At 23.4% G+C, this 25166-nt stretch overlaps 4 protein-coding genes across 4 annotated transcripts; all 4 read right to left on the reverse strand.

Moving 5' to 3' along the window:
• Positions 1-152: 152 nt before the first annotated feature.
• Positions 153-4567, reverse strand: LOC122508648. Its single transcript, XM_043622116.1, has 2 exons — positions 4476-4567; positions 153-2140 (listed from the first exon to the last, which is right to left on the reverse strand). The coding sequence occupies exon 2, from the start codon at positions 2088-2090 to the stop codon at positions 231-233; it is 1860 nt and encodes a 619-aa protein (XP_043478051.1). The 5' UTR covers positions 2091-2140; positions 4476-4567; the 3' UTR covers positions 153-230.
• A 723-nt stretch (positions 4568-5290) lies between these two features.
• LOC122508596 (prolyl endopeptidase-like) lies at positions 5291-11580 on the reverse strand. The gene is made up of 4 exons (XM_043622045.1): positions 10874-11580; positions 10393-10603; positions 10132-10285; positions 5291-6672 (listed from the first exon to the last, which is right to left on the reverse strand). Exons 1-4 carry the CDS (start codon positions 11442-11444, stop codon positions 5410-5412), a joined length of 2199 nt encoding a protein of 732 aa, XP_043477980.1. The 5' UTR covers positions 11445-11580; the 3' UTR covers positions 5291-5409.
• A 3967-nt stretch (positions 11581-15547) lies between these two features.
• LOC122508660 lies at positions 15548-19037 on the reverse strand. Its single transcript, XM_043622135.1, has 2 exons — positions 18724-19037; positions 15548-17471 (listed from the first exon to the last, which is right to left on the reverse strand). Exon 2 carries the CDS (start codon positions 17420-17422, stop codon positions 15653-15655), a length of 1770 nt encoding a protein of 589 aa, XP_043478070.1. The 5' UTR covers positions 17423-17471; positions 18724-19037; the 3' UTR covers positions 15548-15652.
• A 1315-nt stretch (positions 19038-20352) lies between these two features.
• Positions 20353-23604, reverse strand: LOC122508670. The gene is made up of 2 exons (XM_043622151.1): positions 23427-23604; positions 20353-22549 (listed from the first exon to the last, which is right to left on the reverse strand). The coding sequence occupies exon 2, from the start codon at positions 22505-22507 to the stop codon at positions 20468-20470; it is 2040 nt and encodes a 679-aa protein (XP_043478086.1). The 5' UTR covers positions 22508-22549; positions 23427-23604; the 3' UTR covers positions 20353-20467.
• Between the last annotated feature and the right edge of the window lie 1562 nt (positions 23605-25166).

The following is a 25166-nucleotide window of genomic DNA, read 5'->3' on the forward strand; positions in this document are numbered from 1 at the left end:
GAATAGCTTAAATTTATTTCCATTAGATGAAAATAAATTAAAAAAAATAAAATTTCCATCTAATTCATTAATAGATGAAAATAACAATAATATAGATTAATTTTTGAAATAATAATATAATTATGGAAATATTAGTATCATTATGGAAATATTAATATAATTAAAAATATATTAATGTAATTAAGAAAAAATTAAGAATGTAATAAAAAAAAGAACTTACTTAATTGCAATTAAGTAATTTTTTTCGTAAGCAACGAAACAATAATTTCATTTTCATTGTTCGCAATATCAATAATATCGGACGATATTTTCCTCAACAATTTGTTCTTTTCATTGAAATGAGAATAAATTTCTTCAATTATTGTCTGTAATTTCGCCACTTCCTCGACAGATGAATTTAATTCCTGCCGTAATTTATCATTTTCATTTTTCAAATACAAAACATGTTTCATTAAAAACGATTGACGGAAATCAATTTTATCGTTTTTGTTAATTTTTCCCAATTCAATTGCCATTAATTCACATTCTTTCCTATCATTTCCTTCATTTTCTTTTCTAGCTTCCACATTATTATTCTTCATATTTTCTTCCTCTTCATCATCAACAGACCCTGAATTTTTCGATTTTAAATCAAACTGATCATTTTTCGATTCTTTGGCACTTTTTTCAGTATCGAAAGCATTTTTTGATTCTTTGTCACTTTTTTCAGTATCGAAAACATTTTTCGATTCTTTGCTTTTTTCATCAGAACATTTTTTCGATTCGGATAAACAATTCGTAAATGCATCAAAACTCGAATTGAAATCATCAGTTGACTTTAAATTTTTTCCACCTTGACTCGAAATATCGAGAAATAATTTTGCACTTTCATTCACTCTCGTTTGCAAAATAACGAAATAATCATCGTCTTCAAATGGCGTTGAATCACTGAATGGCGTTTTAATTTGCACCTCGCCAATAATTCGAAACATGACGTAAAGAAGTGAGAGAAAATTTTGCGTCCTATGAAAATTTAATTTCGAACTAATCATTAAAATAATTGGACAATTAATTTGACTCCAACGATTGGATCTTTCGAAATCACGTTCGTCCTCAATTTTAAAGTAAAAAAGAATGTCGGGCGCTTGATAATTATTTTGCACAACATAATAATTGTAATAATAATCCTCATAGGTGAGGGAATAATTTTTAACGCTCAGTGTTTTTGAGAATTTTACACAATTCTCACAGAGGGGTAAATTCTTTAAATTATAGTCCAATGTGTTGATGCCGATAATAATGATTTTTAGGTGCTTTAAATTTGGATTTAGATGAAGGAGAAATTCCCAGTAATTTTCCTTTGTTATTGCGTGATCGTAGGAGAGTGCGTCGACGTGAATTGTCAATTCCTCGGGCATTGTTTCGTAAACTTTTTGCAATGCACTGTTAAATTTTGAAGCGACGTCGAGGAAATCGATTAGATTAATTTTCATTTCTCTCGATTGTTCACTTCTTGTTTCGAAATCGGCAACTTTGAATGTGTAGGTTAATAGATCGATAATTCCGAATTTTGTCTCTTCGGCGAAGAAGGGAAATTTTGAGGATAGAAATTTTAGATCGAGATTTAATTCTTCGCTTTTTGTTATTATGTTCAAATAGCGTCGCATTGTGGAACAATTTTTCTCGTGAACCTCATCGTCGAAGTGACGTTTGCAAAAAGTCGCGACTGGACATCGAGGGCAATTGTATAAATTTTCTTGCTTCGATTCGCGGCACACGTAACAAATTCGAGATGATTTTAACATTCCAAGTTCCAGTGGCGTCATGCAGCGTCCTAATTTTGTTATTATTTCCTTGCAAATTTCCTCTCTTCTTCTACTCCAATCGGAACCGTGGAGGGAAAATAGTTCTTCGTAAATGTGTGAAAGTCCTTTTTCTTTTGTTAATTTTGTCAGAACTTGACAGAAGCTTTCATGAATTGGCAAATGTTTTTGGCGATGATCCTCCGAGCAGTAAGAAATCATGTTACATTCGCATCTTATTAATTTATTTCTCGATTTGCATTCGTAACATTCGTTGGGAAAAAATCTTGCATTCTTTGAATAATTCATTGTTGCGCCTTTGAGTGTCGAAAAGAATTAGAAAAAAAACTTCTCCATACCTGAAAATAATTTACAAACAATTTAGAAATTATAATTTACGAAATAAAAAATAATCACGCGAAATTATTATATAAATCTGAACGTAAAATAATAATTAACTTCCCGCCCGCCTTTCGTTTAGAAACAAAAATTATTTTAAATAATTAAATAATTTTAAATTATTTTTAAATAATAATAATTATTGTAAATAATTCTTTTTTTCCTAAGTTTTGCAATAATTTTCCTTTTTAAATGTTTTCAATTTTAGAATTAATTCATTTCAAGAATTTTATCAACATTTTTTTCAATAATTGAATTCTTTCGAGAAAATGTCATTAAAATTGTACTGAAAATAATTTAATTCTTGGAAAGATTTTTATTACAATTCTTGAAAATAATTGAATTGTTTTTAAGAATTTATTTCAATATTCTTGAAAATAATGGAGTTTTTTTTAATAATTTTTTTTACTGAAAATTTGGAAAGAAATTGGATTTTATAAAGAATTTAATTATTTTCAATAATTGTAATAAAATTCTTTGCAAAAAATCAATTTTTGAATAATAAAAATCTTGGTAAAAAATTCAATTATTTTTATATAAATAATAAAATTCTTATCAGAATTTCACTTATTTTCAATACAATTTCAATTAATTTCACCGAAAACTTCAATTATTTTAAAAAAATTATGTTAAAATTCTCCGAGAAAATTCAATTATTTTGAAAAATAATTCAATTTTTCACAGGTGTTCAATTATTTAAAAAACTTTTAATAAAATTCAATTTAAAATTTTATTTTTAAAAACATTGTAAAAATTCTCCGAGAAAATTCAATTATTTTGAAAAATAATTCATTTTTTCACAGAAGTTCAATGAATTAAAAAACTTTTAATAAAATTCAATTCAAAAATTCAATTATTTTAAACACAATTTTACTTATATTCCAGGGAAAATTAAATTATTATTTTTAAACATTTTTTTTTAATTCTTCAAAACAATTCAATAATGTCAAAAAAATGGTAAATTTTTCACTGAAATTCAATTATTTTAAATACATTTTTAATAAAATTCTTCTCAAAAAAGTCACTTATTTTTTAAAATTTTACAAAAATCGAATTATTTATAGAAATAATAAATTCTTTTGCAGGGATTCAATTATTTAAAAAAGTTTTAATGAAATTCGATTCAAGAATTCAATTATTTTCAAAAATAATTAAATTGTCGATGTATACTGAAAATCATTGAATTCTTGTAAAGTACCTATTTATAAAAAATTTTTAAAATAATTGACTTATTTCAAGAATTTTATCAACATTTTTTTCAATAATTGAATTCTTTCGAGAAAATGTAATTAAAATTCTATTGAAAATAATTTAATTCTTTGTCAAGATTTTTATTATAAATTCTTTAAAATATTTGAATTGTTTTTAAGAATTTATTTTAATATTCTTGAAAATAATGAAGATTTTTTAAAATAATTTTTACTCAAAATGTTGAAAATACTTGAATTTAAAGAAGAATAATTGAACCTTTTAGAGAAATTTTATTAAAATTGTATTGAAAATAATTGAATTTCTCAGAAGAATTTTATTATTTACAAAAATAATTGAATTCTTGCCAAGAATTTTAAAATTTATAAAAATAATTGAATTGTTTCGAACTCGAAGAATTTTATCAGAATTTTGGAAAATAATTGAATTTTTATTAAAACTCTTGAAAATAATTAAATTTAAATAATATTTTGAAAAATAATTCTATTCTTTCGAGAAATTTCATTCAAATTGTATTGAAAATAATTCTGAATTTTGGAAAATAATTGAATTTTTTGAAGGAATTTTATTAAAAATTTCGAAAAATAATGATTTTTTTAAAAAGAATTTTATTAAAATTGTCAAAAATAATTGAATTTATATTGTTTAAATTTTAAATTTGTAATCATTCAAATAAATTGATGTTTATTCTTGAAAATACATCATTTTTTAATTTACAAAATAATAAATAAATTATTGTGAATTGTGCTGAAAAATTTTAGGTTATGTTTATCAGTTTTTTTTATAAATCTTGTAAAGTATAGGAAATAATTTTTATTCAATATTATTTGCACGTTAATCTTTGAAATATATATTTTTGCTTTATAAATAAAGAAAAGGACAAAATTACAGAGGAATCTTTAAAAGGGTTTAAAAGAAATTAAAAAACAAAAACCTAGGTATATAATTTTTTTACTGGTAAAAAATAAAATTCAGTAATTAGCTCTATTCGGAAATGTTTCTTACAAGATTTATGTTTTATATAAAAAAAATAATTTGTTATTAATTATTACGAAAAAGTATGGAAATGAAAGAAAATTTACTTACATCAACAAAGATTGACAATAATTGACAATGAGAATTGACAATAATAACAATGAAAAAAAATTTCGTTTTCGCCATAGAAGAATAAATTACAGAACATAGAACCAAAAATCCATTATATGGATGATTAAGGTACATTTACAGTAAAACAGGACGTGCTCAAAAGCGCCAAAAGCGAATTATTATTATTTAATTGAAAAAAATTTTAATTCGAGGGCGAAAAAATAACAACTAATTAAAAATTTATCTAAGAAAATTATTAAAGTTAATACCTCATTTAAATTAGAAAATAAAATTAATTTAAAGGTTTTAATAAAAAGAAAATAAAAAGCAAAGAAATAAAGGAAAACCTGAAAGAAAATTGAATCGATATTTGGAAATTTAAAAAAAAAATTCCATAAATTGAATTGTGCATTGTAAACAGTAAAACTATTTTTTATTTTTTCAGATTGAGTCCCACTGGTTTTTTTTGTTGACTTCAGAAATAAATTTTGAGAAAATGAGACAACTTCGACAAGGATTACTTTCAATGATTCAAATTCTGCCCGAACATCAAGAAAAATTGTTTTGTAAGTAATTTTTTTCTTCTTATAAATTATTTATTATTATTTACTTCTAATAAATATTCGTCGTGAAACTTAATATTTATTTTATTATTATTATAAACAGAGAGGAACTTTATGAAATAAATAAATATAATTGTTATTTTGAAATAAATAAAATATTTCATGTTAGGACATATCAGGTATTTTACTTATAAATTAAATTAAATATTTAATTGAATATTGAATCAAGAAATAATAGTGAAAATAATCAAAAAATTTTTATAAAACAAGTTTTTTTATTTTACAAATAATACTTTTTTTTTGATACAAAAAATGACCGAATTTTTTTTTTTTTTTATTCCTGAAGAATACACTCGTTTTTTTCTGCAATTCTAGAAATTAAGTTCCAAATTTAACGATTTAGCAATAAAAGTCAATAGAGCAGTAGTTTTTTCCATTAATCCCTGACTCTGGTCATACTTAGAACTGGTATTAATTTTAAACAATAATGGATTCTTTTGTTGCTTCAAATTTCCAATTTTGTTTTGTAAAGTTGCAGTGAATTTCAACGAATGCAATGGATCAACATACCCTGCATAATCGTAAGCTGTCAGTAACGTTGCCGGATATTGTTCATTATTTTTCGGCACTTTAACATTATGAAGCGGTGATAATTTAATTAGATTCTCAAAATCTTGCCTACGGTCAGAATTACCGAATGTAAATATTAAATAATCACTAGATGTGAATTTATGAAAACGTAAAGTATCAAAGATTCCATTAGAGATCAAAGCAGCACCAAATAAATTCGGTCTTTGATTAATGCAAGCGCCAACAATTAAACCCCCTGCAACATCTCCTCTGATTGTCAATTTTTCCCTCGATGTGTATCCATTTTTAATGAGATATTCAGCGGCCGATTGAAAATCATCGATTCCATTTTGTCTATTCTGCAAAATTCCATCTTTGTGCCATTTATCATTAGACTCCTCACTTCCTCGAATTTGTGGTTTGGCTAAAATTCCATTAAAATTCTGTGTAAAAATTACATTCTCGTCATGATAGAAAGATGAGATTGTGATGCCTCCATTTATGGAAAGAAGTGCTGGCATTGATCTATCAAGTTTTGCACCCTTTCTCATCACGATTGTCATTGGAATTTGTGTACCGTCCTTACTCGGATAGAAGATGCGAAATATTTCATAGAGACTTGGATCGAAATTTTTTACTTTTGATTCATAATAAATTTCCGGTTTATCAAATGAATTTACATTTACTCTGTAGATTATTTTCGGAATTAAGAATGACGTGAAACTAAAAAAGTAATCTGGATGTTTTCTATTTCCATATTTCGTCATTAAAATTGTTCCAAAACCGACTTGAAGTTTTTTTATTAATCTCCCACTTTCCAAACTGTGCAATTGTAAAATGTAATCTGTATCACAAGATACGCAAGCTCTATCGCAATAATACTGAATAACGAATTTATCATTATCCACAATTGTCACATCTCTGATGATTTTGTCCGATTCTTCGGATACTAAAGTTGTCCAATTTTCTTGTTTGTAATTCAATACATCGATTGCTATTACTTTCCATTTTGGAGCATTTAAATTTGTTCGGAAAATTCCCTTTGTACCGTCATTTCCAATATACTGAAAATAGAAAAGAAAATCATTAGGTACTGTCTATTAATTTTAATTATAAATTGTCTATTCTCTCTTAAACGATATTTTCTTTATTTTTCTTTTAACCTGATTATTTCTGACATTACCAGACATCGCACTCGATAATTAATTTTTTAAAAATAGCAAAATGTAGCTTTCAAACTAAAGAAAAGTAGTAAAAAAGTAGCTATCGAAAAATTAAACTTGACTACAAAAAAAAATCGTTTTAAACACTTCACAAAACAGACAACAATTCCATTCCATATTTTTTATTTTCCCGACTTTTTTCTAATTTTCATCAAAAATATTATTTACTTCTTTCTTATCCTACTGCTAATAAATTCAATTCCTGCAACGAATTTTATTATTCATCAAAGAATTTAAATATTTATAAAAATAATTTAATTCTTACGAAGAATTTTCTAAAAATTTTTAAATAATTGATTTCTTTCGACTAATTTTATGCAAATTCTCATTTAAACAATTGAATTTCTAAGCAATTTTTATTATTCATGAAAAACATTTAATTCTTACAAAAATGTTTACAAAATTTTTTTTAAATAATTGAATTCTGTTTGGAAATTTCATGATAATAGTAAATATTGAAAATAATTGAATTTTAGCAAACGATTTTATAAGCATTAAATTTAACAAAAAGAATTCTATTAAAATTTCTGACAATAATTGAATGTCTGTGTGATATTTTATTAAATTTTTTGAAAATAATTGAATTCCTAAAAACCATTTTATTATTTACGAAAATAATTGAATTCTTGCAAGCAATTTTATAAGAATTTAAAAAATTTTAAATTTCAATTTTTTTAATTTAAAATAATTGAATTTCCAAGAAGAAATTTATTACTTTTAAAAATAATTGAATAATTGATGAATATTGTTATTTATGAAAATAATTGAATTTTGCAAAGAATTTTATAAAAATGCCTCAAAATAATTGAATTTTCGGGAACAATTTTGTTATTTATCTTGAATAATTGAATTCTTTAGAAGAATTATTTATGTAAATAATTGAATTCTAGGGAAACATTTTATTAAAATCTAAAAGAATAATTGAATTATTTCAAAAAAATTTATATAAAATTGTATTTAAAATAATTGATTTCTTTCGAACAATTTTAATAAAATATTTGAAAATAATTAAATTCCTGTGAAAAATTCTAATATTTTTTGTAAATAATTTCATTCTTCCAAAGAATTCTATAAAAACATTTTTTTTAATAATTGATTTTTCGAGGAATTGAAATGAAATTCTTAAGAATAATTGAAATTTATTATTTATGAAAATAATTGAATAGTTGCTAAGAAATTTTGTTAAAATTTTCAAAAATAATTGAATTCTTCAAAAGAATTCCATTATTTATGAACATAATTGAATTATTGCGAAAAATTTTATTAAAATGTTTAAAAATAATTGAATTCTTGTGATGAATATTGTTATTTATGAAAATAATTGAATTTTGCAAAGAATTTTATTAAAATGCCTCAAAATAATCGAATTTTCGAGAATAATTTTGTTATTTATCGACATAGTTGAATTCTTTCGAAGAATTATTTATAATATAAATAATTGAATTCTCGGGAAGAATTTTATTAAAGACTAAAAGAATAATTGAATTATTTCAAAAAATTTTAATTAATATAATTGATTTCTTTCGAACAATTTTATTAAAATATTTGAAAATAATTGAATTCCTGTGAAAAATTCTAATATTTTTTGTAAATAATTAAATTCTTCCAAAGAATTTAAAAAAATGTTTTTTTAAATAATCGATTTTTTCGAGGAATTGAAATTAAAATTTTATGAATAATTACATTTTTCAACCAATTACTGTAAAATTGTATTAAAAATAATTGAAATCCTCTAATGAATTTTATTATTTATAAAAATAATTAAATAGTTGCACAGAATTATGTTAAAATTTTCAAAAATAATTGATTATTCCTGAGGAGAATTTTAATATTTATAAAAATAATTGAATTATTATGAAAAATTTTATTAAAATGTTTAAAAAGAATTAAATTTCTATGAAGAATTTTGTTATTTTTAAAAATAATTGAATTCTTGAGAAGAATTCATTAAAACCTAAAAGGATATTGAATTATTTCAAAAAAATTTAATTAAAATTGTGTTTAAAAAAATTGATTTCTTTCGAACAATTTTATTAAAATATTTGAAAATAATTGAATTTCTGAGAAGAATTTGATTATTTATGAACATAATTGAATTATTGTGAAAAATTTAATTAAAATTGTATTAAAAATAATTGAAATCCTGCGATAAATTTTATTATTTATGAAAATAATTAAATAGTTGCACAGAATTTTGTTAAAATTTTCAAAGATAATGGAATTCATGAGAAGAATTTGATTATTTATGAAAATAAGAAAAATTTTATTAAAATGTTTAAAAAGAATTAAATTTCTGTGAAGAATTTTGTTATTTTTGAAAATAATTGAATTTTTCGATTAATTAATTTAAAATTGTATTAAAAAAAATTGAAATTCTTCGATGGGTTTTATAATTTATGAAAATAATTGAATTCTTGCGAACAATTTTATTAGAATTTTTTTAAATAATTGAATTTTCAAGAAGAAATATTTTAATTTTTAAAATAATTGAATTTTGCAATGAATTATAATAAAATGCCTCAAAATAATTTAATTTTCAAAAATAATTTTGTTATTTATCTTTAATAATATTGAATTTTTTCGAAGAATTGGTTATGTAAATAATTGAATTCTCGGGAAGAATTTTATTAAAATCTAAAAGAACAATTGAATTATTTCAAAAAAATGTAATTAAAATTGTATTAAAAATAATTGAAATCCTGCGATAAATTTTATTATTTATGAAAATAATTAAATAGTTGCAAAGAACTTTGTTTAAATTTTCAAAAATAATTGAATTCCTAAGAAGAATTTTATTATTTATGAAAAGTAATTGAATTATTGCGAAAAATTTTATTATCAAATGTCTTCAAAGAATTGAATTTCTGTGAAAAATTTTGTTATTTTTGATAATAATTGAATTCTTCATAAGAATTTTATAAACATTGTTTTAAATAATTAATTTTTTCGAAATTTAATAAACATTATGAAAATTTTGTTTTAAATAATTGAATTCTTGTGGAAAACTTTATTTGTGAAAATAATTGAATTATTCGATTATAATTAATTTAAAATAGCATTAAAAATAATTGAAATTCTTCGATGATTTTAATTATTTATGAATTTAATGTTATGAACAATGTTATTTTTAGTGAAAGTAATGGAATTATTGTGAAGAATCGTATAAAAATGTTGTTAAATAATTGATTTTTTCGAAATTTTTTTGAAAATGCTATTCTAAATTAATTGAATTTCTATGGAAATTTTATTATTTATGAAAATAATTGAATTTTGGATGAAGAAAACTTTATATAAACTAACCACGTAGCGTGAATCCGTTTCAACGATGATTTCGGTCAAATTGAATATTCCATTTATTTCCTCTGTTAGTTCAGTAAAATAAAGCGAATTCTTTCCAGTAGCACTTTTTTTCGAAACAAACAACCATTGAACACAGTTTGAAACGTCGGTGTATCTGCAAATTTAAATGCAACATTTTAATCCAAATGGATCGATTTTAAGACGCAAAAAATTGCTTTAGTCGTTTAAATATTTAAGAAGAAGATTAGTGTATAAACTCACATTTTTTGAGGTTTTTCATCAGGAAAATCGACAACAACAATGTCTTCAGACTGAGACGTGCCAATTTTGTGATAATAAACTTTCACATCCTCCTCGATTTTCCTTCTTGAATTCTTTTGTGGAGAATAATTGTAAAAAATTCCCAAATTACCACGAGTCCAAACTGCACTAAAAAATTCTACTCCTTGCAAAATATCAGAATATTTTTCTCCTGTAAAATAAATGCATTATTAGTAAATTTATCGTCCTTTGACAATTATAAGTTTGTTGAGTTTGTAAATATTCTCAATTTTAATTGTAAATATTGTTCATTTTAATGAATTCTTATTGAAAATATTGTTAAAACTGAATAAGTGACTGAATTCATTAGTTTAAAATAAATTCTAACGAAATTAAAAAAGTCAGCAAAAAATTATAGTTTGTTAGTAAAAGCAAAAATAAATATCAGAATAATTTTGATGTTATAAATATATTTTCATACCTGTCTCTGCATTCATGAAATGAATATCCCTCCTAATATCAAAATCGGTGGTTTTGTTTTCAATAAATGTGTAAGCAACTACACTACCATCTTCACTGAATTTTGTTAAAGGATGAAATAATGTTTTATTGTTCGTCGAGAAATTTTTGGGATCAATAAATACTTTTGGTTCACCGCTCTCCAAAGTTTCCTGAACATATGAAACTCCATTTTTCACAAAATAATATTTGTCTCCATGTCTTTCGGGATTTGTGTGATGAGTAGATTTTTCTCCCAGTTCCTTCAGACGATTTTCTATAGATTTTTTCACACTTGACGGTGAATTCAAATAGGAATCAGTTAATGAATTCTGAGCCTCTATGAAATTTGCCGTTTCCTCTGATTTTGAATTTTCAAGCCAACGATATGGATCGGAAATTTTCACTCCATGATAATTATTGACTACATTATCACGACGCGCTTCAGGATAGTTGAAATTTGCCGCTTCAGTTGGAAATATTGTCTCGATACTTTTTCCAGAAATTAAAGTAATCGATAAGATGGAAAAAAGGAAATTTGTCAGGAATCTCATGATTCCTTTTTGGTGCTAGAGATACAAATACACGAACACTGAAATTAATTTCGATTAGAATTTTTTTTCGTATGATGAACTACACTCGAAACACTCCCTGCGAACGGTCTACAAACACTGAAGATCCTACCACTTTGTGCCAATGATTATTTATTCGAAAAATTTAGTTTTGAAAATGTGTGGAAGGGGAATTTTGACAAAAATGATATTTTAATGGCAAGATATTTAAAATGTAATTAAGGAACAATAATTCTTTTTTAATAGCCATCGATTAGTCTAATAGCTTTTCGAACAAAAGGATAGTTTTAACGAAATACTTTCGTAAAATCATTTTCTATGTGAAGTACTCTAAAAATTAGAGAAATTTATAAAAAGACGAGTGATAATATTTTTCTACATTACTCACTGACCAGAAATGCTTATTTCTCTCGTAAACTAATTTTAAACGATTCCCGACTCTTAGGCTCATTAAAATTAATTCTTCATTAAATTACTATATTGTGAATGAAAGTTTTACTTTTCTTTTTTGTTGAGAACGTTCATTCATTAAAAATTAATCAATTTAAATATTTATTCACTAAACATTTATTTTTAACGTGTCTTTTATAACTAAAAAAATTAGAGATAAATAATTTGTTATCAATATTAGTGTACAAATTATTTGTACAGTATAATTAAAATAAAAAATTAAAATTAACTACGCCCATTATCAATATCGTTAATTTTAATTACGCGATTACAAATTTTTAACAGTTTATGAATTTTAATAACGAAATTTTTTTTTTTATATAATAAGTTTAATTCTTTAAAATAAATTCAATTATTTTCCAAATATTTAATTAGAATTCTTCAAAAATACGATTATATTTCCAAATAATTTATAAAAGTAAACAAATAAAATTCACTAAAATATAAAATTCATTTCAATGAAATTTGACAAAATTTTTAATTGTTTCAATTTTTTAAAATTATTTTCCGAAATACAATTATTTTCCGAAAAGATTTCAATTACATTGTTTTAAGAAAGAAATTTTTTTGGAATTGCTAAATTAAATTATTCAAAACTTGAATACTTTTTATTAAACAAAAATTTAAAAACTCATTCTTATTTATTTTTCCAAAAGAATTAAAACTTTAAATAATTTGAATGAAAAACCATTTGAAATTTAATTATTTCTAAAAATTGCAACTGTAATTCATCCAAAATTCAATTTTTTTTTTTTAGAATTTTCGAATAAAATTATTCAAGACTTTAAGAATTTTTAAAGAAAAATAATATAATTAATAATTTTTGAAAATAAAAATTTAAATATTTTTATACTTTTGCTTTCCTTAAATTTTCAAAGAATTTAATTTAAAAATCTTTTACAATTTTCAACTGATGAAATTTCTAAATAAACCAGCTTTTAATTAAAAGAATTTTTATTTATGAAATTTTCTTTTATCGAATTTATGCGGAAAATATCCAGACATTTAAAAAATATGTTTAGAAAAATTTAATTTTTACTGCATTTGCGATTATTTTAGGGGAATTTTAATATTTGAAAAAGAACATTATTTTACTGAAAAAATTGGATGCTTTTAATTTTTGTTTTTTTATTTGACATTTCTTTTAAGTATTGACAAGAATTAATATTTTTCTTACGAACATTTTGATGTTAATTTAGTCTCTATTTAAGTATAAAAATACTAACATTTCGGATTCTTTTTTTTTTTTATTTTCTATTCGAAATGAATATTCGACGTGAAGATTTTGATTTCGGTTATAAAAATCCGTACTCACAATTTAAATCCTTTTAAACTTTCTCGTAATTCTTCTTCGTATGAAATAAATTTTCGGCAACGACATATTTTGACTTTTGCTTAATAATTATTTCCACCCAATTTGAATCTTCTTGATTTTTTGCAGCTGTTACTTTTCTTTAAAATATCCATAGCAGCTTCTGAAAAAAGAATAAAAATTTCAATAATTTTGCTAAATAAATAATTAAATATTATTCACTTATTTTTTAACCCCAAGGAATTATATTTCTCAAATTCCAATTTTAAACCTTTTGAAAATTAATTTTTTCTGAAAACTACCTACAAATGTAACCCTATCCAAAATTTAATTATTTTCTACAATATTCTTAAATAAGCTTCTTCTCAAAATTTGATTTTCAAAAATTTTAATGAAATTTTTGAAAAAAAATCATTTAATTTCAATTAAATCTTTGGCATGAATTTTAATTGCAAATTTTCCTTTGAAAATTTTTCATTATAATTTTTTAAGAATTCTGTTATTTTCAAAATTTGTAATTAAAATTCTTCAAAATTTGATTTTTAAAATTTTCTGTGAGAATTAAATTATTTTATAAATACAGCAATTAAAATTCTTGAATTAAATTTTAATTTTCAAAACTTTTTATGAGAATTCAATTATTTTCAATATTTGCAATTAAAAATCTTGAATTAAAATTTTATTTTCAAAAATTCTAATGAAATATTTGAAAGAAAATCATTTAGTTTCAATAAAATCTTGACATGAATTTCAATAATAAATTTTCTTTTGACAATTTTTCATTATAATTTTTTAAGAATTCTATTATTTTCAAAATTTGTAATTAAAATTCTTCAAAATTTGATTTTTAAAATTTTCTGCGAGAATTCAATTATTTTTCAATTCTGCAGTTAAAATTCTTGAATTAAATTTTAATTTTCAAAAATTTTTATGAGAATTAAATTATTTTCAATATTTGCAATTAAAATTCTTGAATTAAAATTTTATTTTCAAAAATTCTAATGAAATATTTGAAAGAAAATCATTTAGTTTCAATAAAATCTTCGCATGAATTTTAATTGAAAACTTTCATTCGAAAAGTTTTTATTACAATTATTTAAGAATTCTGTTATTTTCAAAATTTGTAATTAAAATTCTTCAAAATTTTATTTTCAAAATTTTCAATGAGAATTCAATTATTTTTCAATTCTGCAATTAAAATTTTTGAATTAAATTTTAATTTTCAAAATTTTTTGTGAAAATTCAATTATTTTCAAATGCAATTAAAATTCTTGAATTAAAATTTTATTTTCAAAAAATGTAATGAAATATTTGAAAGAAAAATCATTAATTTTAATAAAATTTTGGTATGAATTTTGATTACAAATTTTCCTTTGAAAATTTTTCATTATAATTTTTTAAGAATTCTGTTATTTTCAAAATTTGTAATTAAAATTCTTCAAAATTTTCTAGGAGAATTCAATTATTTTTCAATTCTGCAATTAAAATTTTTGAATTAAATTGTAGTTTTCAAAAATTGTTATAAGAATTCAATTACTTTCAAATGCAATTAAAATTCTCGAATTAGAATTTTATGTTCAAATATTTTTATGAGAAAATTTAAAAAACTAATCAATTCTTTGAAGAATTACTTTAATTAAAATTAATTTGTTTTAAATAATTGATTTCTCTGCCATTCTTTTTGAAAAATAATAGTCTTTTTTAATTGTATATAGAAATATAATTGAAAAATTTCCAAATAATTGAAATTTAGTAAAACTTTTTTTTTTTAATTAACTGAATTTTTTACAAGAATTTTTGGGAAAATATTTAAAAAATCAATTTAAAAAAATTCGACGTTAACAATTTTGTTTTTAAAATTTTACTCACAATTTGGATCCATTTTTTCTTAATTTTTCTTTTTAAATTTTATCCGAAACAAATATTCCACGTAAAATTTTTCCGTCCGTGTTAACAAATTGATTCACAATTTGAATCCATTTTATCTTCTTATAATTTTTCTTCAAGATATTTGGCACATTAGTTTTGAATTTTATCTGAAAATGATTTATTTTCACAATTTTGATCCTCTTGATTTTTCTTTTTATATCATTCGCCTTTGAAGAATCCTTAGTTGCTTTTTCGTAAAAAAATAACTTTAGCAAAAAATTTCTCTTGCCTATGAAAAAAATTTAAATACCCGAAATATTATTTTATATAATTTTCCTTATATAAAAATTTTCAATTTTCGATTTTCGATTTAACAGAAATTTTATTTGTCGAATAAACAAATTTCAAATTTTACCTCAGTAGAAATATTTTTTAATTTTGTCTTTACTTTATATTTTATAAAGTCAAAAATTTCTTCCTTTTATAGTTTTTAATTGAAAAAAATAATAATTTATTAAAAAAAACATTTATTTATTATTAAATAAAAAGATTTGTGAATTTAAATTTTTTTCTTTTCAAGCATAAAGCCAATGTCAATATTTTCAACATCCGTAACATTGACAATATCGTTTAATATTTTGCCGACCAATTTATTTTTTTCGTTTAAATCCGAAGAGATTTGCTGAAGTTTGATTTGCAGTTTCGTTATTTCTTCAATTGATGAATTCAATTGTTCCCGCAGTCCTTGATTTTCGTTCTTAAGATACAAATTGTGTTCCAAAAGAAAAGATTGGCGATTTTTTAATTCAGAATTACCGCTGAAATAATTATTTTCAGATTTAGTTTCATTTTCGCAATTATTTGCATCTCTTTCATCGAGGGAGAAAAATTCTGAATTCTCAGCCATGTGTTTATTCACCTTTTGTTCAATTTTATTTAAATTCTCATCCTTTTCCGAAATTACAATAAAAGAACAGAGAGAAGAATTCGAAGAAAGCGATTTTAGATTTTTGTCCTGATAAGCGACGAATTCTTTTTGTAATTTTTCACTTTCACTTGCTTTCCATTCTAAGGAATTTTTAAATTCGTCTTCGAATTTCTCATCATCTGATGTGGAAATTTTGTCCTTTTTTCTCAAATTTTCCTTGTTTTTGAAAATTATAAAATGATCATCAGTGTCAAATAAATGTTTTTCACTAAAAGCAGTGTTAATTTGTCCCTCGTGAATAATTTCCAATTTCTTCACTAGAAACGAAAGGAAATATTGTGCTTTCCGGTAATTTAGATTTGAATCACAAAGCAAAACAATCGGCGAACTAATTTGATGGAAATTTAATTTTTTTAAATTTCCATTTTCGATTTTGAAATAAAATAGAACTTGTGGTACTCGATAGTTTTTTTCCAAAATATAATCGTTGTATGATTTTGAATAATTCTCGACATTCAACGATTTTCCCTCCAATTGACATTTTTCGCAGAGAGAATTATTTTCCGTTTTGTCATTTTTTCCGACCAGGACAATGTTTAATTTTTTTAAAAATGGATTCAGATGAAGGAGAAATTCCCAGTAATTTTCTTTGATTATTGCGTGATCTTGGGAAATTGCGTCGATATGAATGAGAATATCGTCGGGAAAATTGTCGTAAATTTTTTGCAAACTGTTGTTAAATTTCGAAGCAATATCAATGAAATTGAAGAGATTTATTTTCAGTAATCTCGATTGAACACTGTTCGAACGAATATCGTTTAATTTAATTGTATAGGTTAGTCCATCGAGAACGCCAATTTTTTTCTCATCGCTAATAAATGGAAATGTTGACGAGAGAAAACTTAAATCAACATTTAATTCATCGGCTGTATTGAGAATGTTTAAATAATAATTCATTGTTTGACAATTTTTTGTGTGAATCTCATTGAATGGATGTTGTTTACAGAAACTTGCGACGGGACAATTTGGACAATTATCTAAATCTTCTTGCTTTGATTGCCAGCAAACGAAACAAACACGTGGCGAATAGCACATTGTCACTTCCAATGATGTTAGACATCTTCCTAATTTATTCATTAGTTTACGGCAAATTTGCTCCCTTTTCTTCGTCCAATCCGAACCGAATAGATAATTAAGCTCGTCGTAAATGTGCGTTAATCCTTTTTCTTTGAGTAATTCCTTGATTGCTTTGCAAAAGTTTTCGTGAATCGGTAAATGTTTTTGACGATGATTATCACTGCAATAGGCGATCATATTGCAGTCACATCTTTGTAGTTTTTTTCTTGATTTACAAATGTAGCATTCGTTGGGAAAAAATCGGGCTTCCTTTGAATAATCCATTCTCTCCCTTTTTTTTGTTTCTTAAACAATAGGAATTATTTCAAGTCACCTGAAAACAGATTTTTATTAGAAACATATTTTTAAATAACTTCTTATAAAATTAGTAAAATATTATATTACAATTAATTAAAATTATATTATAATTATTGAAATAATAAAAATTAAATTATTAAAATAATTATTAAATTGGTAAAATAATTTAAATTGAATTTTAATAGTAATTATAAAATAAAAAAATAAAATAAAAAAGATAATAAAATAATAATTTTCAGTGTTATTTTAAAATAATTTTTAGATTTCTGTCATATAAATAAAGGAAATAAAAAACTCGTTTGTCTTTGAAAAGTCAGGAATGCAATTAAAATTCATAAAAATTTAATTTTCAAAATTTTTTGTGTAAATTCAATTATTTTCAAATTTTGCAATTAAAAATCTTGAATTAAAATTTAATTTTAAAAAATATTATTTTCAAATTCTTGAATTAAAAATTGATAGGTATCCAAAAAATTTTTATGAGAATTAAATTATTTTTTAATAAAATATCTAAATAAATAAATTTTCAAATTTTGCAATTAAAATTCTAGAATTAAAATTTGATTTTCAAAAATTTTTATAAAAATTCAATTATTTTTAAAGTTTGCAATTAAAATTCTTCAAAATTTTGATATTATAAAATTTTAATGAAATACTTTTAAAAAAGTCATATTTATTTTCAATAAAATTTTAAAAATAATTAAACTTTCAAAAAATTTCCAAATGGAAATTAATTAAAATTAACTTGAAGGAAATTCTGAAAAAATTCTAAAAATTATTTTTTTAAAAAAATATTTGAATAGAATTTTTCTTAATTTCCATTTTCATTTGTCATTAAAACTTTTTGAAATCAATTATTTTTAAAATCTTTATTTTATAATTATTCAAAATTTAATTATTAGAAATTTTTATTCACTTTCTTTCGAAATTAATTTATTTTATTTTTAATATTATTATAACGACTTTAACCGCAATTTTGCGAATAAAAATAAAATAAAATATAATATATAAAAGTCTTAAAAGTAATGAAACGACAAATTACGCAAATAAAAATATCAGTAAGTAGAGAAAAGCAATAATAAAGACACAAAATTTCCACTAAAAAAAAACAAAAATAAAAAAAGCAATTACTTAAAAGCAAAAAGTGTAAGGCGAAAAAGGAGTAAAAAACTGTAGTAAATGAACAGTAAAAGACAAAAGACAAAAAAAAAATTTCCTTTTTCTATAAAAATAAAAAATAAGCAATTAAATAATACTATCTTACTTACATTGACAACAATCATGAAATAGAAAACTTTCTCGTGAGGAAGCAAAAATTAAACAAAATCGACGAAATTTTACGTCAAACGATAAAATTGTTAAGTGCCAACAATTTACAACAAAGGCAACAAAGAGTTTTTAATGGTTTTAATATAAATATAACCTAAAAACACACAATTAATGTAGAAAAAAATAACGGAAATAATACAGCGCTCTCTTTCAGTTTTTTGACAAAGATACGAAACCGGAAATCGCGAAACCACCATCACTCGCGATTTCATTTCGAACATTTCGAATCGACAATTCAATAAAAATTATGTAATTAATCATTAATATTTTTTATAATTCTGTTCTTTCATTTTTTCATAATCTTCCATTGTTGTCACGTCTTTCTGTATAACAAAAAAGAAAATTCCCTTGTGAGTTTCGCGCGCCATTTTGAATTAACTATCGATATATATCGTTCCCCCTACCTCTCGAATGCAACCGACGCAACTTCAGTCTGGAATGAAATTCCCTAGTCGAACATCGCGCTCCCGCGTCTTTCAGTTTTTTTCCACATTATTTCTAATATTTCTAATCAAATTTTCGTCGCATCTTGCAAATAATCGACAATTTTCATCTCATATTCACTTATTTACATGAAAATATCGAAAAATTTAGTTATTCAATCGTCAAAGTGTTTGTGAAAAGTGAAAAATATTTTTGTGAACAAAGTGCTTATGGAAAAGTGACGGAATCGACAGGATTACGGTTCGAGGCAGTGAAAAAGTGTTTTAGTTTCAAATTTTCTTTTGCGAATTATAATAATCTTGTTTGTGGTGTAAAAATATTTGTTATAAATTCCTGAGTAATTATATATTTCGGAATTCGTTGTTGAAAAGTTCGGTTGTGGGGGGGATTCTAACCGTTTTTTTTGGCGCCAAATTATCGGCCATTTTCGAGACCTTCGTGAAGTTAGCACAAATATTGTGTACTCTCAAATTGGCGCGATTAAAAAAAGGAAGTGTCAATATAATTGAATGTGTGTGATGTTTATCAGTGTTTATCAGGACAATCGTCGCATAAACGGAAAGGATTGGTAAAAGAGATATTTCAGGCGACCTTCCTCGGTAAGTCCTTTCGAAAAGAAAATTGTTTTTCCTGTTTAAAAAAGATTTTTCGAGAAAAAATCGAAATTTATCGAAGTAAGAAATAAGCATTAACAACGAAAAAAGTAGAAAGGCGAACTCACATTCCCAAAATTGAAAAGTGATTTTAGACATTGTCTAAAATTTCTAAAAATATAAAATAAAATTTACATATATAATTATTATTTGTAATTTAAATACGGAAATTAAATATTTTTCGAAAAAATTAAATTGAATAAAGAAAATGATTGTTGTATATTTTCTGCTGAAAACATTATTAATACACAAATTTTTGTTTTTTCATTATACATTTATTAGAAAAATCATAATAACACAATTACATTATTTAAATATTATTATTAAATTACAAATTCTATTTTAAAAATATAAAAAAGTAACGAAAATATTAAAAAAAATTATTGAATATTAAATTCAAAAATGTGGTAATGAATATTTTCATGATTTTACTTAAACATTTTTCAAATTATTTATAAAATCACTAAAAATATAAAAGAGAAAATAAAAAGTTAAGTAATAATTGAATTTTGAATTCAAAAAAATGACAAACTAGAAAATTCTTTTTTAAAGAAAAGATAGAAGGAATTTTTTGTTGAAAATTGATTTAAATTTCCTCCTCTTCATCACACTGTGAATCAGTGTCTTCAGAGTCAACAATAACACGTAATAATTTCTTTATTACCTTTTCCTTTTTGTTTAAATTAAAAGAAAGCTGATTAACTTTTGTTTGTAGTTTCGTTATCTCATTGAATGCTAAATTTAATTGTTGTCGTAAACCTTCGATTTCATTTTCAAGATACGAAACATGTCCAATTACATAGGACTGAGATGAATTAACTACTGTTTCATTGTTATCGAAACTTTCCAAATTGACGAGAATTTTCTTATCATTTTCCTCTTCTTTCCGCTCTTCAATATTTTTCTTCTCCATATCGCCCACTTTCGTATTTTTTCGCCCTTTGCCACTTGGATCGAAAAATTCGTTGTCGACAGACTTTAAAAATTTTCCATTTTCTTCAGTTTCTGTATTTTTTTCTTCCTCCTCTTCTCCGTGTCCCGAAATAATGAAAAATGAACGTATAGAAGACGATGGAGAAAGTGTCACACGATCTTCTGATTTTTCTTCATTATTCGATTCTCTATTTTCCGTTTGTTCGCAATTGGAATTTTTTGCAGATTCAATTTCGTCTTTGTTTGTATTTTCGTTCTCAATTATATTCTTGTTTTCCTTGGGAAGAGAAACGGTAGCTGATTGATTTTCGTTTGTTTCCAATTTTGAATTTTCGTTATTGTCAGAATTGTCTTTTGATTCTGACGATTCTGACGGAGTAATTTTAGAAGCATTTTCTATACCATTTGCACTATTATTTTTACCACATTGATGACCAGTATTTTTAATTTCTGAAAGAATTTCAATTGTACTTGTAGCAATTTTATCCTCGCAGATTTCCACTGATTGCAAAATAATAAAATAGTCTTCATTTTCAATTGAGGATAATATACCGAATGGTGCTATTATTTTTCCTTCGTAAATAAATAGAAACTTTGCTGTTACATGCGATAGAAAATTATGTACTTTACAAAAATTTAGTTTTGAATCAAGTCGCAAAATAATGGGAAAATTAAATTTACTCCACTGATTTAATCTTTCGGAATTACATTCATCATTGATTTGAACGTAAAAAAGAATATCTGGTTCTTGATAATTTTCATCTTGCATGTAATCGTCGTAAGATTTTGACAAATATTTAACAATTAATTTTTTTCCCTCTGAATCACAATCTTGACAAAGAGGCGTCTCTAAATTGTCCCGATTTTTAGTTTGAGTGATGACAATTTTTAACTTTTTTATCAGCGGATTGAGATGGAGGAGAAATTCCCAATAATTTTCTTCTGCGATTGCGTGTTCATAAGAAAGGACATCAATGTGAATTAATAATTCTTTTGGAATAGTCTTGTGTATTTTTTGTAAAGCGTTATTAATTTTCGAAGCTAAGTCCATAAAGTTAATTAGGTCCATTTTCATCAATCTCGATTTTAAAAAAACTTCTTTCATGTCAGCTACGTAAAATGTGAGTGTAAGTAGGTCTACATATTGATTTACATTTTCTTCTCTAATACAAGGAAATGTTGGAGATAGAAATTTTAAGTCAATGTTTAATTCCTCTGCTGTGTTCAGAATGTTTAAATATCGATTCAGTACTTCACAGTTTATATTGTGATTTTCAAAATTAGGATGAATTTTACAAAAACTTACTACTGGACAATGGGGACAATTGAGTAAATCTTTATCTTTTGTATTCGAACAATCGAAACAGTTTCGCGGATGATAAAACATTAAATTTTCTAATGGACTCATATTTCTTTCTAATTTCTTTAATATTTCTCCATAAATTTTATCTCGTTCCTTTAACCAAGGGGAGCCAGTTATATTTGTAAGCTCTTCATAAATATGCGACACTTTTTTTTCTTTTAATAATTCTTTAATTACTTTGCAAAAAGTCTCGTGAACTGGCAAATGCTCTAATCGATGATCCTCAGAGCAATAGTAAATCATGTTGCATTCACATTTTTTTAAATTGTCCCTCGATTTACAAATATAGCATTCATTTGGCAGAAATCTTTTCATCTTTGGCGGCTTCATATTTTAGAATTTCTTTATTATTTCTCCAATATTTGCGGATACCTGTAAATTTTATTAAATTTTAATATTTTTTCTTAACAATTCAATAGTTTTTAATAAAGTAAAAAAACAAATTCAATTTAAAAAAAACTCATTTTTCTTTGAAAAAATAGGAAAAAAAACTAATTTTCATTGTAAAAAATGTAAAAAATTAAAATTGTAAAATTAAAAATTGTAAAATGTAAAAGTGTAAATTTAAATATTGTTTTAAAATTATAATATTTATTAAATTATTACTTAATATTTATTTAATATTTGTTCTTAACAGTTCGATAGTTTTTAGTAAATTAAAAAAAATAATTATCATAAAAAAGCTAATTTTTCTTTGAAAAAAACTAATTGTCATTTTATTAAATTTCACTGTTTATTCCATTTTTTAAATAAGTTGAAAATGAGCAATTTATAAATGTACAAAAAAATACATTGAGATATTTATAGATATTTTTTTATTTAATAATTAATAATTGTTAAAAAATTCGAAAAATTCTATATAATTTTTTATATTCATTAAAATTGTCAAACATTACCTTCTAATGTACACATTTTAACAACTATAACCGCAGTTTTGCGAACAAAAATAAAATAAATAAAATAATATATAAAAGTCTTAAAAATAATGAAACGAATGATGACGCAAATAAAAATAGTAAAACTATCTGTAAGTAGAGAAAAACAATAATAAAAGAAACAATAAAAACAAAGAAAAACAATGACAAAAATGCAAGTATGTAAAAACAAAAAGTATTAAAGGGGTAGGAGTAAAAAACTGTAGTAAATAAATAGAAAAAGACAAAGAACTTATAATAATAACCATTCGAAAGTGTAATTTCCTTTTTCCATAAAAATAAAAAATAATCAAATTAAATACTATCTTACTTACATTGACAACAATCATGAAATAGAAAACTTTCTCGTGAGAAAGCAAAAATTAAACAAAATCGACGAAATTTTACGTCAAACGATAAAATTGTTAAAGTGTCAACAATTTACAACAAAGACAACAAAGAGTTTTAATATAATAAATATATAACCTAAAAACACACAATTTATGTAGAAAAATAACGGAAATAACACACAGCGCTCTCTTTCAGTTTTTTGCCAAAGATACGAAACCGGAAATCGCGAAACCACCATATCAACTCTCGATTTCATTTCGAACATTTCAATTTGCCAATTAAATAAAAATTATGAAATTAATCATTTAAATTTTTCATTTTTCATAATTCTGTTCTTTCATTTTTTCATAATCTTCCATTGTAGTCACGTCTTTCGTATATAAGAAGAAAGAAAAATTTCCCTTGTGATTGTGAGTTTCGCGCGCCATTTTGAATTAACTATCGATATATATCGTTCCCCCTACCTCTCGATTGCAACCGACGCAACTTCAGTCTGGAACGAAATTCCCAAGTCGAACATCGCGCTCCCGCGTCTTTCAGTTTTTTTCCACATTATTTCTAATATTTCTAATCAAATTTTCGTCGCATCTTGCAAATAAACGACAATTTTAATCTAATATTCACTTATTTACGGGAAAATATCGAAAAATTTAGTTATTCAGTCGTCAAAGTGTTTGTAAAAAGTGAAAAATATTTTTGTGAACAAAGTGCTTATGGAAAAGTGACGGAATCGACAGGATTACGGTTCGCGGCAGTGAAAAAGTGTTTTAGTTTCGAATTTTCTTTTGCGAATTATAATAAATCTTGTTTGTGGTGTAAAAATATTTGTTATAAATTCCTGAGTAATTATATATTTCGGAATTCGTTGTTGAAAAGTTCGGTTGTGGGGGGGATTCTAACCGTTTTTTTGGCGCCAAATTATCGGCCATTTTCGAGACCTTCGTGAAGTTAGCACAAATATTGTGTACTCTGAAATTGGCGCGATTAGAAAAAGGAAGTGTCAATATAATATTGAATGTGTGTGATGTTTATCAGGATCGTCGCATAAACGGAAAGGATTTGTAAAAGAGATATTTCAGGCGACCTTCGTCGGTAAGTCCTTTTGAAAAGAAAATTGTTTTTCCTGTTTAAAAAAGATTTTTCGAGAAAAAATCGAAATTTATCGAAGTAAGAAATAAGCTTAACAATGAAAAAAGTAGAAAAGCGAACTCACATTCCCAAATGAAATGTAGTAACAGGTAGTAACTTAAAATAATTTTGTAAAATTGAAAAGTGATTTTAGACATTGTCTAAAATTTTTAAAAATATAAAATGAAATTTGCATATATAATTATTTGAAATTTAAATACGGAAATTAAATATTTTGCGAAAAAATTAAATTAAATGAAGAAAATGATTGCTGTATATTTTCTGCTGAAAACATTATTACATAATACACAAATTTTTGTTTTTTCATTACACATTTATTAGAAAATTCATAACACAATTACATTATTTAAATACTATTATTAAATGACAAATTCTATTTTATAAATATTTATATAAAAAAGTAACGAAAATATTATAAAAAATTATTAAATATTAAATTCAAAAATGTGGTAATGGATATTTTCATGATTTTACTTGAACATTTTTCAAATTATAAAATCACTAAAAATATAAAAGAGAAAATGAAAAGATAAGTAATAATTAAATTTTTAATTCGAAAAAATGATAAACTACAA

Source organism: Leptopilina heterotoma, unplaced genomic scaffold (assembly GCF_015476425.1).
Source record: "Leptopilina heterotoma isolate Lh14 unplaced genomic scaffold, ASM1547642v1 Lhet_55, whole genome shotgun sequence".
Classification (NCBI taxonomy): domain Eukaryota; kingdom Metazoa; phylum Arthropoda; class Insecta; order Hymenoptera; family Figitidae; genus Leptopilina; species Leptopilina heterotoma.

Coding starts and splice junctions, on each gene's coding strand:
- LOC122508648 (XM_043622116.1), bottom strand. CDS start 2,090: ATGAATTATTCAAAGAATGCAAGATTTTTTCCCAACGAATGTTACGAA.
- LOC122508596 (XM_043622045.1), bottom strand. CDS start 11,444: ATGAGATTCCTGACAAATTTCCTTTTTTCCATCTTATCGATTACTTTA. Junction 10,286..10,392: donor GATGAAAAACCTCAAAAAAT/GTGAGTTTATAC, acceptor TTAAATTTGCAG/ATACACCGACGTTTCAAACT. Junction 6,673..10,131: donor AAACGGATTCACGCTACGTG/GTTAGTTTATAT, acceptor TTCTATTTTCAG/TATATTGGAAATGACGGTAC.
- LOC122508660 (XM_043622135.1), bottom strand. CDS start 17,422: ATGGATTATTCAAAGGAAGCCCGATTTTTTCCCAACGAATGCTACATT.
- LOC122508670 (XM_043622151.1), bottom strand. CDS start 22,507: ATGAAGCCGCCAAAGATGAAAAGATTTCTGCCAAATGAATGCTATATT.